This window comes from Microcaecilia unicolor, chromosome 3, assembly GCF_901765095.1.
Source record: "Microcaecilia unicolor chromosome 3, aMicUni1.1, whole genome shotgun sequence".
NCBI classification, from domain to species: Eukaryota; Metazoa; Chordata; class Amphibia; order Gymnophiona; family Siphonopidae; genus Microcaecilia; species Microcaecilia unicolor.
The window spans coordinates 426338599-426356512 of record NC_044033.1 but is presented as its reverse complement, the minus strand read 5'-3'; the positions used below and the strand labels follow the sequence as shown (position 1 = coordinate 426356512).

At 49.7% G+C, this 17914-nt stretch overlaps 1 protein-coding gene across 1 annotated transcript in view; it reads left to right on the top strand.

The window, feature by feature from the left end:
• Positions 1–17914, top strand: part of DDX1 (DEAD-box helicase 1) — a 223644-nt gene that overhangs the window by 46938 nt on the left and 158792 nt on the right. Inside the window, exons 5-6 of the mRNA XM_030198848.1 lie at positions 4973–5069; positions 9379–9426. Coding sequence (XP_030054708.1) covers positions 4973–5069; positions 9379–9426 — 145 coding nt within the window. The remainder of the gene's footprint in view (positions 1–4972; positions 5070–9378; positions 9427–17914) is intronic.

Genomic DNA, 17914 nt, shown 5'->3' with positions numbered 1-17914 from the left:
GACATCCAGGCAGCAATGTCGGATAAGCAGGCCGATACCTTTGCCTGGGTCTCCGCGGTGATGTCTGGTGTGGAGAGATACAGTTGGGTGTCATCAGCATAGAGATGACACTGGAAACCATGAGATGAGATCAGGGAGCCCAGGGAAGAGGTGTAGATTGAGAAGAGAAGGGGTCCAAGGACAGATCCCTGGGGAACACCAACAGATAAGGGGATGGGGGTGGAGGAAGATCCATGAGAGTGAACTTTGAAGGTGCGGTGGGAGAGATAGGAGAAGAACCAGGAGAGGACAGAGCCCTGGAACCCAAATGAGGACAGTGTGGCAAGAAGTAAGTCATGATTGACAGTGTCAAAAGCGGCGGATAGATCGAGGAGGATGAGGATGGAGTAGTAGCCTCTGGATTTGGCAAGGAACAGGTCATTACAGACTTTAGAGAGTGCTGTTTCTGTCGAGTGAAGAGGGCGAAAACCGGATTGAAGCGGATCGAGGATGGCATGAGAGGAGAGAAAATCAAGGCAGCGGCTGTGGACTGCGCGCTCAAGTATCTTGGAGAGGAAGGGTAGGAGGGAGATGGGGCGGTAGTTGGAGGGACAGGTAGGGTCTAGTGATGGTTTTTTGAGGAGTGGCGTGACTACGGCATGCTTGAAGGTGTCGGGGACAGTTGCAGTGGAGAGAGAGGTTGAGGATATGACAGATGGAGGGGGTGATAGTAGGAGAGATGGTGTTAAGTAAGTTGGTGGGGAAGGGATCAGAGGAACAAGTGGTGCATTTTGAGGAGGAAAGAAGGCGGGCGGTTTCCTCCTCGGAGATATCAGGAAAGGAGGAGAAGGAGGTCTGGGTTGGTTGGTTGAGGGAGAGGGTTGAAGGGTGAAGATTGAAGACATATACTCGCTATTAATTTTGAATGTTACTACAAAGTTTAGTCTTGTCAAAACTATACTGTGAGACAATAAAGCTAACACCCTAGAGTTTTTTTAATGCTTTTTTATTAGCAAACACTTTGAATTTTAATTAGAACTTTTATATACTTAGTCATCATACTTAAATATTGTTTAATAATATTTAACTATCTTTAGCTGTGTTGATGTTTTTATAGCATTGCTACCTAATGATTTTTGCAGTTTAAAAATATTCAAGCTAAAACAGTAAAATTAACGTTATTCAAGTGATACAGTTGAATTTCGCAATCACTGTGCATTCTTAGTGTCCACCCCCAGCTTTAACACAGGTCTTCAGTTGCTTTGAGAAGTTTTAACAGCCTTGTTGATCGGTCCCTGTGGCAGTAATACTTTGCTGTGCACAGCAAAAATCCAAAAACACTTAACTGAAGTGACTTCTTTAATCTTTTATTCTCCATGTTTGGTTGGGTCTATCCATCTTCAACTGGAGCATATTGCTACAACACAGTAAACCCCCCCCCCCCCCAAAAAAAAAAAAAAAAGCCCCAAGGAGTCCCCTTGTTTTGCTACGCTGTGCCAGAATAATTCAGAGTTTCTTCTTGACACAGCGTAACAAAACAACGGGGCTCTTTGTCAGGGATTTTTTTTTTTACTTACTGTATTGCCTGTGGGAGGCAGATTACATTATTTAATGGGATAGGTTGGAGGAGTAGATACATATTATTGTGTATTATTTACTCTGGTGAGACAGTTGTCTATTGCAGTGGTTCCCAAACTTTCTTGGGCCAAGACACCCTTAGTGTATGAGTAATTTTTCACGGCACTCCTAAGTCTAAAAAAATATTGTAACAAATCATAACAGTTCTTATTAAAGTAGTTAGGTCCAACAATTAAACTGAAAGAAAAATATTTTATTCTTAAATAACCATAATTACTTACTAATGAGACGTATGCGCCTGTTGAGCACTGCAGTCTGCACAACTTCTTAAACTTGGAATCAGATTGGACCCTGCCACTTAGCAGAGGATATTTATCTTTTTTTATTAATACCAACTGTTTGTTCCATGCTGCCAATTTTTTTTTTTTTTTTACGGTTGTCTGTAGACAGCTCAGTAAGATCCATTCAAACTGTGTAGGTGCTCCTCAAAAACAGATTTAAGTTATGGGTCAAATAAACATCATTGAATGTAAAAACTACTGCAACAGAGGGAAGCAATCTTTGCAACCATGCAGTCAAAGATTCAACATATTTAGTTTTTATAATGGGACGTATATGCCTGTTGGGCACTGCACAACTTCTCAAACCTTGAAATCAGATTGGACACCACCACCCTCATTTCCTGTTCCACATTGATTTTGTGCGATAATTGGTTTTTATCACAGCAACTGCTGAAAACCTTGCTTCACAAAGATATGATGTCGCAAATGGAATTAGAATTCGTTGAGCTTTAGTGCTTAGCAGAGGATATTCATTTTTTATTAATATCCAAAACTCAAGTTGGTTCCATGCTGCCAAATTTTGTTTTTAAGGTCTTGTCACAAGATAGCTCATTAAGATTTTCTTCTTCTGTAGAAGTAAATTCAGATGGGGCCTTAGCACTGAATGGGTCTTGGATCCATGCAAACTTCTCCATATCTTCAGGAAAGTATTTTTAAAACCAGTGGCTCAGCTTTGTTAGGTGCTCCTCAAAAACATATTTCAGTTTGTTGGTCAAGTAAACATCTTTGGATGTAAAAAAGTGCTCCAACAAGGGGAAACAGTCTTTGCAGCCATCTTCATTTAATTTTTTTCTCCATAGTAGTAACTTTTTTCTGAAGGCCGAGACCTTCACTGTGAGTTTCAGAATATATGTGTGTTGTTTCCCTGAAATGAGAGATTGAACATATTCAGTTTTTTGAAATCACATAGGTATCCTAATTTTGACAAAAAAAAATCAGTATCCAAGAAGTTTCTGGCACACTCATGTTCTTCTTCTTTGAGATGAGAATAAAGTTCCTGCCTTAAATCGAACACACAGGCAATATATTGCCATGGGAGAGCCATCATGAGCTACAGTAGTACAATAGTGATGTGTGCTCAGATCTCATATCTTCACACTTTTTTTTTTTTGTCTTTTAATTCTTTTAACTTGTGAAATAATCATGGGATTTGCTACCCATGTTTGGATGTTTGATCTCTAGTGGTGTTTTAGTTTACTTGGGATCATGCACTCTAGAGCCAAAATTTTGAGACATATTACACACTGCGGATGTTCTGTATGATTGACATTTACCAAGTAAAACCAAAATGTAGATAAGTATCGTCATATTTCCAATATTTTCATTTTTTCACAAATTTACCACTGGTCTGTGGTTCATCTTCCTTTTCTTTAGCTGTGCATTTCTTGTTCAAAAATCTTTCCATTGCACAGCCTTCTGCCTGCAAAGATTGTTGCCTGCACTTGAGGCTGTTGCAGTAGTTTTTAATATCCAGTGTTGTTGATTGCCTGCACTCGCTTTCTGGCATCTGCTTCTCTCTCCCTCTCCGGTGTACCTGCAAGCCATCACCGACAGATATTCCAGCCTAACCAGCCCTGCAGGCTTCCTTCGTCTACCAGTACGTCAGCTGCCTTCCTCAGAATCACACTTGTAAAGCTACTGATCACAGCTCAGCTGTGATTGGTTGCAGAGCCTGTCTGGCTCCTAAAAGAGCAATCCTGATTGGGAAGCAAGGAATGGGGCTCTTTGTTTCCCAATCAGGATCACTATTTTAGGCGCCAGACAGGCTCTGTAACCAATCATAGCTGAGCTTGCCCCAGCCATGTGTAGCTCACATCGGTGCCTTTACAAAGGTAGTGGGGATTATTGCGGGGGGGGGGGGGGGGGGGGGTTGTGGAGGAGGAGTTGCACTCCCTGGCTGCCAACACTTGTTCTGACGCCACTTGGCATGAACTCCCGTCTGTGCACCGCGGCTACCCTGTGAGTTTGCCGTAGCGCACAGTTTGGGAAACGCTGGTCTATTGTGTGTTTCTGCTATGTGTGGGATGTCAGAAGTGTGTAGCTTGTAACTTTATTATATGCGTGTTTGAGTGTTTTATTGTAAACCACGTAGGTTGTGGTGGGGTATAAATAATGCAAATATATATCACTAGTAGGTGTAAGTGTGGGTGCCTAAAACGCAGTACTGTAACATACCGTATGTTTCGGACTATAAGACACACTTTTTTCCCCCCAAATTTGGGAGGAAAATGGGGGGTGTGTCTTATAGTCCGAAGGTAGCGAGGTCCGATTTCGGGATCGCCCTCCCCCCGAGTTCGGGATCGCCCTCCCCTACTCACGTCACGCGATGTTCCCTGGTGGTCTAGTGACGTCGGGGCAGGAAAGAGCCCCCTTTTTCCTGCCCAGCGCGCTGCTCTCCGTCCTCCTGTATGCTGCCTGACGGTCTCGGCGAGATTCAAAATGGCCGCCGAGAATTGAAGTCTCGGCGGCCATTTTGAATCTCGCCGAGACCGTCAGGCAACATACAGGAGGACGGAGAGCAGCGCGCTGGGCAGGAAAGAGGGGGCTCTTTCCTGCCCCGACGTCACTAGACCACCAGAGAACATCGCGTGACGTGAGTAGGGGAGGGCGATCCCGAACTCGGACAAGATGCACCGGAGCACCTAGGTTTTAGAGGAGGGAAAAAGGAAAATTTTTTTTTTTTCCCTATTTCCCTCCTATAAAACCTAGGTGCGTCTTATGGTCCGGTGCGTCTTATAGTCCGAAAAATACGGTACACTGTGCTGTAAGATACGTGCGTAAATGTGGGACCCACCCATGCACCTCTCCCTATGCACCCCCCTTATATTTACGCACTAAACAAGTTGCATGCTTAGTTTATAGAATACTGCCTAATGGGCAACAAGAACTTGTTACAGTTATATGCACAAGTGCTAGAATTCTAGCAGTTGTGCAGTTGGCGTCTAACTTTAGGCAACCTGTTTATAAAATAGAGAATATGGTTAAAAGCACATTGTATGTTACTTTACAAATTTTTGGCATGGGTAATGCCTTTTAAAATATTTTTTATAATGAATTTTATGTTTATATTTTAGGCTTTCAGTATCCCTATTATTCAGATAGTTTATGAAACACTCAAGGACCATCAGGAAGGGAAAAAGGGCAAAGCCACAGTCAAGACTGGTGGTGCAGGTAAATTTGTGTTTGATCTTTTTTTTGAACTGAACTGTTTATCAGATTTCGACCTCAGAAGTGTATCATTTAAGTAAGCATTTTCCTATGCTGAATACTAGCTATAGAGCTTAAAGCTGCACAACCCCCTCTGGAAGAATGGCAGCTTAAAGAGATTGTATATTTCCTGGTGCTGCATTGAACTTCAAAGGAGGAAAGCTGTAAGAGCCCAAGGGGGTACTAAGGCACAACCTGAGAAGCAACATAAATCTAAATCAGTGATTTTCAACCTTTTTCAACTTGCGGAATAATTACAAGGCTTAAAAATTGTCAAGGCACACCACTGGAATCTAACCCATACCCACCCATCCTGCTAAGATCATTCCATCCCCTCAAGTAATCGTCTCCATCTCTACCCGTACCAGTAAACTTCAGAAGTAGTTATTTCATTTAATTGTGCTACTGAAATACATTAGAGCACCAATATATCTGCCACTGGGAAACTGGAGCAAGATGAACTATTACAGATCCCTACACAGACACCACATGCCAGCAGAATCCTTCACCTCCGTTGCAGATGCAGAACATGACTCTCACCTGATACAAAATGGAGAACCGCAAAAAATATGCAGACAGAAACTAAAAGCAGAGATTCCACTCGGCATGTCGTGCATCACCAGAAAAACAGAAAGATATGCATATCCTCCCGTACAGTGCAAAATAAAGCTGACAGATGTAAATTCTCCACACCACAGCCATAATTCAATCACTAAACTGAAAATAAAATTATTTTCCCTACCTTTGTGGTCTGGTGGTGATATTTCAATTATCTTGTTCCCAATCTTTGGTTCTGCTTTCCTCTTAACTCTGTTTCCAGGGCCTCCTTTCCATTTGCAATTTCTTTTCTCACCTCCTGTCCTGTGTCTTTTTGGCACTGATCTGTCGCATTCAGGTTTCACCAATTTCTCTGCCGCCTCCTCAAATCTATTTTGTTTTCCTTTCCCTTCTTGTTCATCCTGTCTTCCCTCTTCTCTTTCTTTATGTGCAGCATGTCTCCCCTCTTCCCTTCCGTAATGTGCAGCATGTCTCCCTTCTTCCCTATCCTTACGTGCAGCATGTCTCCTACTACTACTACTCCCCTCTTCCCTATCCTTACGTGCAGCATGTCTCCTACTACTACTACTCCCCTCTTCCCTTTCCTTATGTGCAGCATGTCTCCCCTCTTCCCTTTCCTTACGTGCAGCATGTCTCCCCTCTTCCCTTACGTTATTGGATCTCTTCCCTAACTGACCTCCTTGCCCCTCATGCAGAACCTCTCCTTTCTTGACCCCTTGTGTCAGTCTTCAAAATTATTTCCATGTCTTCTCTCCTGTTTTCTTTTCATTCTGTACATCTGTTTGCCTCTGATCTATATTTTTTCTGCCTTTATTTACGTATTTAATTCTCTCACTCTTTCTAGATGCCTCCTTTTCGTTTTTCATCTGCCTACTGACTATTTTCATCTCCCTTTCATCCCCTCTCCAGCACTCCCCTTGCTTCCTTTGTCTCTTTCTCCCTAGTCCTCCATTTCATAGTAACACAGTGGATGACAGCAGATAAGGACATGAACAGTCCATCCAGTCTGCTCTATATCCTCTGCACATTCCCTCTCAGCCCTCACCTACCCTGCACTAGATCTCATTCCCTCACCAGTTCCAGCTCCATCCCTGTCTCTTCGTTCTTCTCTTGCCTCCATGCTATGCTTTTAATCTCTTACACTCTACCTCCACTCGTATTTCCTCTTTCACCACCTTTTTAACCCAATTTCCACCCTCAATGAACCCCTCCAGAAACTTATCCCCTTCCTCCGATATACCTCCTCAGGACCCTGAACCCTTTTCAATGCCTCTCATCTTCTCTCCAGTCTACCAGGTCACTCACATTATGTCTCGGCCTTCCCCCGCAGTTCATCCCCTCTCTCTTATTCCCTCCCCCCCTTTCATTTCACACTCTCACTCATTCTCCCAACCCATCAACACACCTTCACTCTTATCTATTAAATTGCCAGATCCTCAAACGTCTCTCCCCATCCATAGTCCCCCTAAGCACTCCCCAACTTAATCTCCAATCCTTCAGGAATTAGACCTCAGACTAGTGAATACTGGCCCATCATTTGTGTGATGGGCCAATGTTCACTAGTCTGAGGGTCTAGTTCCTAAAGGAAGTTAATCAGTGAAAGACCCTCTAAGCATTCAGCATCTTCTAGATGGAGGTTGAAATCACCCACAGCGGTGGTCCTGGGGTTGGTATAGTACTATCAGTCCATGGGTATGTGAGTGGAGGCATGATTTAAATTTTAGAAAAATTCCTTCAATGCTTTTGTTTGTTGTAGTGTCGATTAGTTCAAGTGAGAGGTTAGAGTGGTGGATTACAGAGACGACTACTTTTTTTCTCACTTCTGTGTATAGAATGTATTAAATAGCTCTGGAGGCACAGTTGATGTATGACTGTGTCCTCTTTGGCCATCCAAGTTTCCACAATGCAGATTAAAGTGTTTTACTTCTATGAGATCTCTTATAATATATTTATTTCTTGCAGATCTGGTATTGAAATAGTTGTGTGATAGAAGTCAGTGCCGTGCATGTGTGTTCCTGTGCGTGTTGTTTTGGTAGCCTGGGTGGTGTGATGAGTGTTTCCCTCCTAAATTTTGTACCATCCTTGTATTATTTTCTATTATAATGGTTGGGATCAGGTTGCTGTCTCTGTTGTTGCAGTCCACTCTTATGGTTGGGATTAGGTTACTGCTCTTCTGCCACAGTCAGATTATGATAGTTAATACTTAGTTCAATGTTTGGATGTTGGATCATTGGTGTGTGTCTATATGATCCTTTTCTTCTCCATATAGGTGTGGGTCGGTTTTGGTTTATGTCTGTAGTGGTATGTCTGTTAGGTCTGGTTACGGTACTTGTAGCGTGTTCCTGAATTATTGATTTGTACATTGTGTGCATTTTTACGGTTGATTAATTATTTGAGTTTAAGGAAGGTATGCGAGGTGTATATTTTTTGGTTGATTTAAAATCAGTGTTTTTCAACCGGTGTACTGCGGGAATCCCATGTGGATCTCCTCTTAGAGATATGAAGTTGCATTTTTCACCCATGCCTTGCATCCCCACCTGAACCGGCATCTTCTACCCACGCCTCACTGAGGTCCGCCAACTGTTTTTATTCCTCTCTTCCTCACCCTGCACCTCTTCTAACCTTTGTATTCAGTGCCAGCACCGCAGTGTCAGCAATCAAGGCAGGGTCAATCCTGGAAGCTTTCTTTCTGCAGCACTCACTTTCTCTGACGCAACTTCCTATTCCTGCGTAGGTGGGAGCTGCAGAAAAAATCTTCAGGGACTGGCCTGCCTCGATCGCCGACACTGCTGGCTGGCATTGAAAGAGAAGGTTGGAAGAGCATTGGGGGGGAGGAGGAAAGGCATGAAAACAGTTGATGGACCTCGGGGGAGGGGGGGTGCATGAGTGCAAGATGCCGGTTCTTTGGGGAGGGGCAGGTGCGGGTGGAAGATGATAGTTCTTCGGGGGGGGGGGGGGTGAGTAGAAGATGCTGGTTCTCAGGGGGGCACATGCGAGTGGAAGATGCCTGACCTTGTGGGGGGGGGGGGGGAGAGGAAACAAAGATGTCTAACCATGCTGCAGGCAGGGATGGAGAGAGAGGGGAGGGGGAGGTGACCTGGAGAGAAGAGAGATTTGATGCAGGAGTGAGTGAGAGAGGCTGTAGTAATGGAGGGAAGGAGAGAGATGCCAAGGGGGGAAGGCAGAGGGAAGAGTGAGAAAGACACTGAACCCAAAAATGAAAACAGAAAAATTTGAGATATTCCTGCCCCTCGATGAGGGAGAACAGCTGGACACTAGAAGGGGCAGGGAGGAGTGGGGACACAGTAGGCAGGTGCTGGACAGGACACAGAGGGACTGATAATGGACATAGGGAGAGAAGAAATGTCCATTGGACTGGAGACCCTTGAAAGAGCAGAAGAAAGGGCTAGGGGAACAGAGCAGAAGACTGGGGATTGAGTTGGGGAGTGTTTGGAGGGGGGGGGGGGATATGGACATTAATTAGATGCCATCTTTGTCCCGAAACACTCATGATGAACCACATCACCCCTCATCTCGTGAGATCACTACCTGCAGGAATTTAACATCCCCATAACCCTACTCTCTGTTTTCTATCTTTTAACCAGTTTTTAGTGTTTCATGTACGAGTCATGAGGTCAAACAATTTTAGCCTTGTAATGTGGTGTTTCTGGTTAGCAGTCCTAAAACAATTTCTTTGCCTCTTCATGTTTTGTAGTTTTCAACAAGTGGCAGATGAACCCTTATGACAGAGGATCAGCATTTGGTAAGCTAGTATAAAATTGCTACTGAACATTATTCAGGTAGTTAGAATCAGACTGGCTGCTGCTGTGTACTAGTGCTATGAAACTGAGCTGAAATTCAGATTTTTAATTTTGGGTTTGGAGGGCATGTACTAAATGTTTATATAATATTTATAATAATTTTTTAGTTTCTGATTATATTCAGATGTGTTAAGCTATCTAATACCCTGCTGTGAGATGATATGGCATAGCATATATCCTATATAATAAAAAGCACCTCCAACATTCTGAAGCTGACTCCGTGGCAGTGAAGCCTTGAAGCATTTGTGCTCTCTGTAAGGCTGTATCCATCTCCTGAATTGACGTCAGCTTACTTCCGGGTACGTCACGCAGCACCGACTAACCACAGGTGGGAGGGTGGGTGCACGGCGGCGATTGGGTTTATCGTTCAGTGGGCATGCACGCTGAGCTGTGCACAGCAGTGGAGGTTGGGCGGTTGGCGGAGGGGCAGAGATTTGGGCGGTATCGTTAGACCCAAAACGCTGTGGCAGTTGGTGGGCAGGGCGCTGAGCAGTGTACATAGCACCGATTGGCAGGTTGACGGGTAGGCTGGTTCATTGTGCAGAGTGCGCCCAGAGAGGTCGATGGGTGGGGCTGCTGTGTAATGCGCGCGCCCAGCTGCTAAGGTGGGCGTGTGCAGGCGCTGTGGAAACCAACCACTGAGTAGGGCTGTGGCGCGGCCGTTGTTTGCATGTGTTTTGTGGTGCTGTAAGGGGAAGGAGAATTTCTCCGAGGACAAGCAGGCTGCTTGTTCTCACGACTGGGTTGACGTCCACGGCAGCCCCCACCAACCGGAACAAAACTTTGCGGGCGGTCCCGCACGCAGGGCACGCCCACCGCGCATGCGCGGCCGTCTTCCCGACCGTGCGCGACCGTTCCCGCTCAGTCTTTTCTTTTCCGCGCTGGAGAGAGCCGCGTTCGTCTCTCTCTCTCTGTCAGCCCCGGAAACCGAATCGCGCTTTCGCCGCGAACTTTTTTCTCTTTCGTTGTTCTCCGTTTTTATCTTTTATTTTGTGTAAAAAAAAACAAAACAAAACGCTGAACTTTGTTTTTCCCTCGTTTTTTAGCGGGGGCGTGCGGTCGATTTATTTTCGAGGTGTGATTTTACCGCCACCATCGACGACTTTGACTTCGCCGACGCGATTTTTCCGTCGATGTCCTCGAAGGTCCCGAGTAGATTTAAAAAGTGTGGTCGGTGCGGCCGGCATATCTCGCAGACCGACACCCACGCTTGGTGCCTCCAGTGCCTCGGGCCGGAGCACGATACCAAGACGTGCACCTTTTGTCTCGGTCTCCGGAAACGGACACAGGTAGCGAGGCAAGTTCTTCGGGACCGTCTTTTTGGAACTTGCGCCGGCCCCTCGACGTCGACTTCGACGGCATCGGTATCGACGGCCGGATCTTCGGTACCGGTATCGATGTCCACGAAATCGGCACCGACGGCACCGACCCCAGGAGCACAGGTCCCGTCGGCCCGCCGGTCCTCCGGAGACGGCAGGGGTGAGAGGCCGCGTGGGCAATCGGCCCCGGTCACTCCCTCTACCCAGGGCCCTCGGGACCGAACCCTGTCGGACCCGATTCCTCGAGGCCGAGGGGGATCCACTTCCTCCTCTTCTGTCCCACCGAGCGCCGATGACGGGCACCGTAAAAAAGCGAAGAAGCACCGTCATCGGTCGCCCACGACGCATCCGGCTCCCGGCGCCAGGGATGAGTCGACGCCGAGGAAGCGGCAGCGTCGAGAGGAGAGGTCCCCTTCTGTAGTAGAGGTATCAGCACGTCAGGGTGCCAGCACTTCGGTGCAGTCTCCTGGACCCGAGCAGCTTCCGGCACCGACACCTCTACCGGCCCCCTCGTCTTTCCCGACAGCGGGCCTGGACGAGTGCCTCCGAGCCATCCTTCCGGGGATCCCGGAAGGGCTGATGCGCCAGACTGTGCCGGGGGTGCTTGCGCCCTCGGCGCCGTTGATGGAGGCGCCGGCGTGCTCTAGCCCGGTGCCAAGGCCTTCGACGCCGCTTGCGGCGCCGGTCTCGACCGCCACGCAGGTGGAGTCCCCGTCGATGGAGGGAGCTTCACCCCCGCCGGCACGGGACTCCACCACTCGACGACGCCACCGAGGCCTCGGTGCCTCGACGTCGAGCCGGGCCCGGTTGAGGACTGAGTTACAGGAGCTCATGTCCGACACCGAGGAAGAGGCCTCGTGGGGGGAGGAGGAGGACCCTAGATAATTCTCCTCAGAGGAGTCTGTGGGCCTTCCCTCCGACCCCACTCCTTCACCAGAGAGAAAGCTCTCACCACCTGAGAGCCTCTCCTTTGCCTCCTTCGTCAGGGATATGTCCATTTCCATTCCCTTTCCCGTGGTCTCGGTGGATGAGCCGAGGGCTGAGATGCTCGAGGTCCTCGACTATCCATCACCACCTAGAGAGTCCTCCATGGTGCCGTTGCACAATGTCCTCAAAGAGACACTGCTTCGGAACTGGTTGAGACCATTATCTAATCCCACCATCCCCAAGAAAGTGGGGTCCCAATACAGGATCCACTCGGACCCAGAGTTAATGCGGCCCCAATTGCCTCATGACTCGGCGGTCATGGACTCTGCTCTCAAGAGGGCACGGAGTTCGAGGGATACCGCTTCGGCGCCCCCGGGGCGGGAGTCTCGCACTCTGGACTCGTTTGGGAGGAAGGCCTACCAATCTTCCATGCTCGTGACCCGCATCCAGTCTTACCAGCTCTACACGAGCATCCACATGCGGAATAATGTGAAGCAACTGGCGGACCTGGTCGACAAGCTCCCCCCGGAGCAGTCCAGGCCTTTTCAGGAGGTGGTCAGGCAGCTGAAGGCGTGCAGAAAGTTCCTGTCCAGGGGTATATATGACACCTGTGACGTGGCATCTCGTACTGCGGCCCAAGGTATAGTGATGCGCAGGCTCTCATGGCTGCGTGCCTCTGACCTGGACAACCGCACCCAGCAGAGACTGGCCGACGTCCCTTGCCGGGGGGATAATATTTTTGGTGAGAAGGTCGAGCAGTTGGTGGACCAACTACATCAGCGGAAAACCGCCCTCGACAAGCTCTCCCACCGGGCACCTTCAGCATCCACCTCTGCAGGTGGACGTTTTTCCCGGGCCAGGCAGGCTGCGCCCTACGCCTACAACAAGCGTAGGTACACCCAGCTGGCCCGAAGGTTATCAGGCACAGGGACAGTCCCAGCACGCTCGTTCCCGTCAACAGCGTGCGCCTAAGCAGCCCCCTGCACCTCCACAGCAAAAGCCGGGGACGGGCTTTTGACTGGATCCACGGGAACATAGCCGCCATCAAAGTGTCCGTACTGGACGATCTGCCAGTCGGGGGGAGGTTAAAATTTTTTCACCAAAGGTGGCCTCTTATAACCTCCGACCAGTGGGTTCTCCAAATAGTGCGGTGCGGATACGCCCTGAATTTGGCCTCCCCTCCACCAAATTGTCCTCCGGGAGCTCAATCCTTCAGCTCCCATCACAAGCAGGTACTTGCAGAGGAACTCTCCGCCCTTCTCAGTGCCAATGCGGTCGAGCCCGTACCACCCGGGCAGGAAGGGCAGGGATTCTATTCCAGGTACTTCCTTGTGGAAAGGAAAACGGGGGGATGCGCCCCATCCTAGACCTGAGAGGCCTGAACAAATATCTGGTCAAAGAAAAGTTCAGGATGCTTTCCTTGGGCATCCTTCTGCCAATGATTCAGAAGAACGATTAGCTATGTTCCCTGGATTTAAAGGACGCATACACTCACATCCCGATACTGCCAGCTCACAGACAGTATCTCAGATTCCGCCTGGGCACACGGTATTTTCAGTATTGTGTGCTGCCCTTTGGGCTCGCCTCTGCCCCACGGGTGTTCACGAAGTGCCTCGTGGTGGTCGCGGCATATCTACGCAAGCTGGGAGTGCACGTGTTCCCATATCTCGATGATTGGCTGGTCAAGAACACCTCGGAGGCAGGAGCTCTCCGGTCCATGCAGTGCACTATTCAACTCCTGGAGCTGCTGGGGTTTGTGATAAATTACCCAAAGTCCCATCTCCAGCCAGCCCAATCTCTGGAATTCATAGGAGCTCTGCTGAATACTCAGACGGCTCAGGCCTTCCTTCCCGAAGCGAGGGCCAACAACCTTCTGTCCCTGGCTTCCCAGACCAGAGCGTCTCAGCAGATCACAGCTCGGCAGATGTTGAGACTTCTGGGTCATATGGCCTCCACAGTTCATGTGACTCCCATGGCTCGTCTTCACATGAGATCTGCTCAATGGACCCTAGCTTCCCAGTGGTGCCAGGCCACCGGGAATCTAGAAGATGTCATCCGCCTCTCCATCAGTTGCCGCACTTCACTGCACTGGTGGACCATTCGGACCAATTTGACTCTGGGATGCCCATTCCAAATTCCTCAGCCCACGAAAGTGCTAACGACGGATGCATCTCGCCTGGGGTGGGGAGCTCATGTCGATGGGCTCCACACCCAGGGTCTGTGGTCCCTCCAGGAAAAAGATCTTCAGATCCATCCTCCTGGAGCTCCGAGCGGTCTGGAACGCACTGAAGGCTTTCAGAGATCGGCTGTCCTGTCAAATTATGCAAATTCGGACAGACAATCAGGTTGCAATGTATTACATCAACAAGTAGGGGTGTGGCGTTGGGCCTGCCAGTTCGGCATGCTCCTCCAAGCCACATACCTGGCAGGCGTAAACAACAGTCTGGCCGACAGACTGAGCAGAGTCATGCAACCGCACGAGTGGTCGTTCCATTCCAGAGTGGTACGCAAGATCTTCCGAGAGTGGGGCACCCCCTCGGTGGACCTTTTCGCCTCTCAGACCAACCACAAGCTGCCTCTGTTCCAGACTACAGGCACACGGCAGGCTAGCGTCGGATGCCTTTCTCCTCCATTGGAGGACCGGCCTCCTGTATGCTTATCCTCCCATACCTTTGTTGGGGAAGACCTTACTGAAGCTCAAGCAAGACCACGGCACCATGATTCTGATAGCGCCCTTTTGGCCCCGCCAGATCTGGTTCCCTCTTCTTCTGGAGTTGTCCTCCGAAGAACCGTGGAGATTGGAGTGTTTTCCGACTCTCATTTCGCAGAACGACGGAGCGCTTCTGCACCCCAACCTTCAGTCTCTGGCTCTCACGGCCTGGATGTTGAGGGCGTAGACTTCGCTTCTTTGTGTCTGTCTGAGGGTGTCTCCCGTGTCTTGCTGGCCTCTAGGAAGGATTCCACTAAAAAGAGTTACTTTTTCAAGTTGAGGAGGTTTGTCTTTTGGTGTGAGAGCAAGGCCCTAGAACCTCGTTCTTGTCCTGCACAGAACCTGCTTGAATACCTTCTGCACTTATCAGAGTCTGGCCTCAAGACCAACTCAGTAAGGAATCACCTTAGTGCGATTAGTGCTCACCATTATCGTGTGGAGGGTAAAGCCATCTCTGGAGAGCCTTTAGTCGTTCGATTCATGAGAGGCTTGCTTTTGTCAAGGCCCCCTGTCAAGCCTCCAGCAGTGTCATGGGATCTCAACGTTGTCCTCACCCAGCTGATGAAACCTCCTTTTGAGCCACTGAATTCATGCCATCTGAAGTACTTGACCTGGAAGGTCATTTTCTTGGTGGCAGTTACTTCAGCTCGTAGGGTCAGTGAGCTTCAAGCCCTGGTAGCTCATGCTCCATATACAAAATTTCATCATAACAGAGTAGTGCTCCGTACTCACCCTAAGTGCCTGCCAAAGGTGGTGTCGGAGTTCCATCTTAACCAGTCAATTCTCTTGTCAACATTCTTTCCCAGACTGCATACCCGCCCTGCTGAATGTCAGTTGCACACATTGGACTGCAAACGAGCGTTGGCCTTCTATTTGGAGAGGACACAGCCCCACAGACAGTACGCCCAATTGTTTGTTTCTTTCGACCCCAACAGAAAAGGGGTCGCTGTCGGGGAAACGCACCATCTCCAATTGGCTAGCAGATTGCATTTCCTTCACTTACGCCCAGGCTGGGCTGACTCTTGAGGGTCATGTCACTGCTCATAGTGTCAGAGCCATGGCAGCGTCGGTGGCTCACTTGAAGTCAGCCACTATTGAAGAGATTTGCAAGGCTGTGACGTGGTCATCTGTCCACACATTCACATCACATTACTGCCTCCAGCAGGATACCCGACGCGATAGTCGGTTCGGGCAGTCGGTGCTGCAGAATCTGTTTGGGGTTTAAATCCAACTCCACCCTCCAGGACCCGAATTTATTCTGGTCAGGCTGCACTCTCAGTTAGTTGTTCTTCGTAGGTCAATTTCTGTTATACCCTCGCCGTTGCGAGGTTCAATTGACCTGGGTTCTTGTTTTGAGTGAGCCTGAGAGCTAGGGATACCCCAGTCGTGAGAACAAGCAGCCTGCTTGTCCTCGGAGAAAGCGAATGATACATACCTGTAGCAGGTGTTCTCCGAGGACAGCAGGCTGATTGTTCTCACCTACCCTCCCTCCTCCCCTTTGGAGTTGCGTTTTGATCATTTTTGCTTGTCATTCAACTGAGCGGGAACGGTCGCGCACGGGCGGGAAGGCGGCCGCGCATGCGCGGTGGGCGTGCCCTGCTTGCGGGACCACCCGCAAAGTTTTGTTCCGGTTGGTGGGGGCTGCTGTGGACGTCAACCCAGTCGTGAGAACAATCAGCCTGCTGTCCTCAGAGAACACCTGCTACAGGTATGTATCATTCGCTTGCTGGGTGGCTGGAGGGGCGGCAGGGGAGAGAGCAGAATCGCTGGGTGGCTGGAGGGGGGGGGGGCCAGGGGACATAGGACAATCGCTGGGTGGCTGGAGGGGGTGCAGGGGAGAGAGGAGAATTACTGGGTGGCTGGAGGGGGTGCAGGGGAGAGAAGAGCATCGGTGGGTGGCTGGAGGGGTGGGCAAGGGAAAAAGAATCGCTGGGTGGCTGGAGAGGGGGCAGGGGACACAAGAGAATCGCTGGGTGACGAGGGGGGGCAGGGGAGAGAGGAGAATCGCTGGGTGGCTGGAGGGGGAGCAGGGGAGAGAAGAGCATCGGTGGGTGGCTGGAGGGGGGGAGGTAAGGGTAAAAGGAGAATCGCTGGGTGGCTGGAGGGGGAGCAGGGGAGAGTGGAGAATCGCTGGGTGGCTGGAGGGGGGGGCAGGGGACAGAGGAGAAACACTCGCACCCAGCAGTCTCACACTCTCTCTCTGTCACACACAAACACACTCGCACCCAGCAGTCTCACACTCTCTCTCTGTCACACACAAACACACTCGCACCCAGCAGTCTCACACTCTCTCTCTGTCACACACAAACACACTCGCACCCAGCAGTCTCACACTCTCTCTCTGTCACACACAAACACACTCGCACCCAGCAGTCTCACACTCTCTCTCTGTCACACACAAACACACTCGCACCCAGCAGTCTCACACTCTCTCTCTGTCACACACAAACACACTCGCACCCAGCAGTCTCACACTCTCTCTCTGTCACACACACACACACTCGCACCCAGCAGTCTCACACTCTCTCTCTGTCACACACACACACACTCGCACCCAGCAGTCTCACACTCTCTCTCTGTCACACACACACACACTCGCACCCAGCAGTCTCACACTCTCTCTCTGTCACACACACACACACTCGCACCCAGCAGTCTCACACTCTCTCTCTGTCACACACACACACACTCGCACCCAGCAGTCTCACACTCTCTCTCTGTCACACACACACACACTCGCACCCAGCAGTCTCACACTCTCTCTCTGTCACACACACACACACTCGCACCCAGCAGTCTCACACTCTCTCTCTGTCACACACACACACACTCGCACCCAGCAGTCTCACACTCTCTCTCTGTCACACACACACACACTCGCACCCAGCAGTCTCACACTCTCTCTCTGTCACACACACACGCACTCGCACCCAGCAGTCTCACACTCTCTCTCTGTCACACACACACACACTCGCACCCAGCAGTCTCACACTCTCTCTCTGTCACACACACACACACTCGCACCCAGCAGTCTCACACTCTCTCTCTGTCACACACACACACACTCGCACCCAGCAGTCTCACACTCTCTCTCTGTCACACACACACACACTCGCACCCAGCAGTCTCACACTCTCTCTCTGTCACACACACACACACTCGCACCCAGCAGTCTCACACTCTCTCTCTGTCACACACACACTCGCACCCAGCAGTCTCACACTCTCTCTCTGTCACACACACACACACTCGCACCCAGCAGTCTCACACTCTCTCTCTGTCACAAACACACACTCGCACCCAGCAGTCTCACACTCTCTGTGTCACAAACACACACTCGCACCCAGCAGTCTCACACTCTCTCTCTGTCACACAAACACGCACTCGCACCCAGCAGTCTCACACTCTCTCTCTGTCACACAAACACGCACTCGCACCCAGCAGTCTCACACTCTCTCTCTGTCACACAAACAC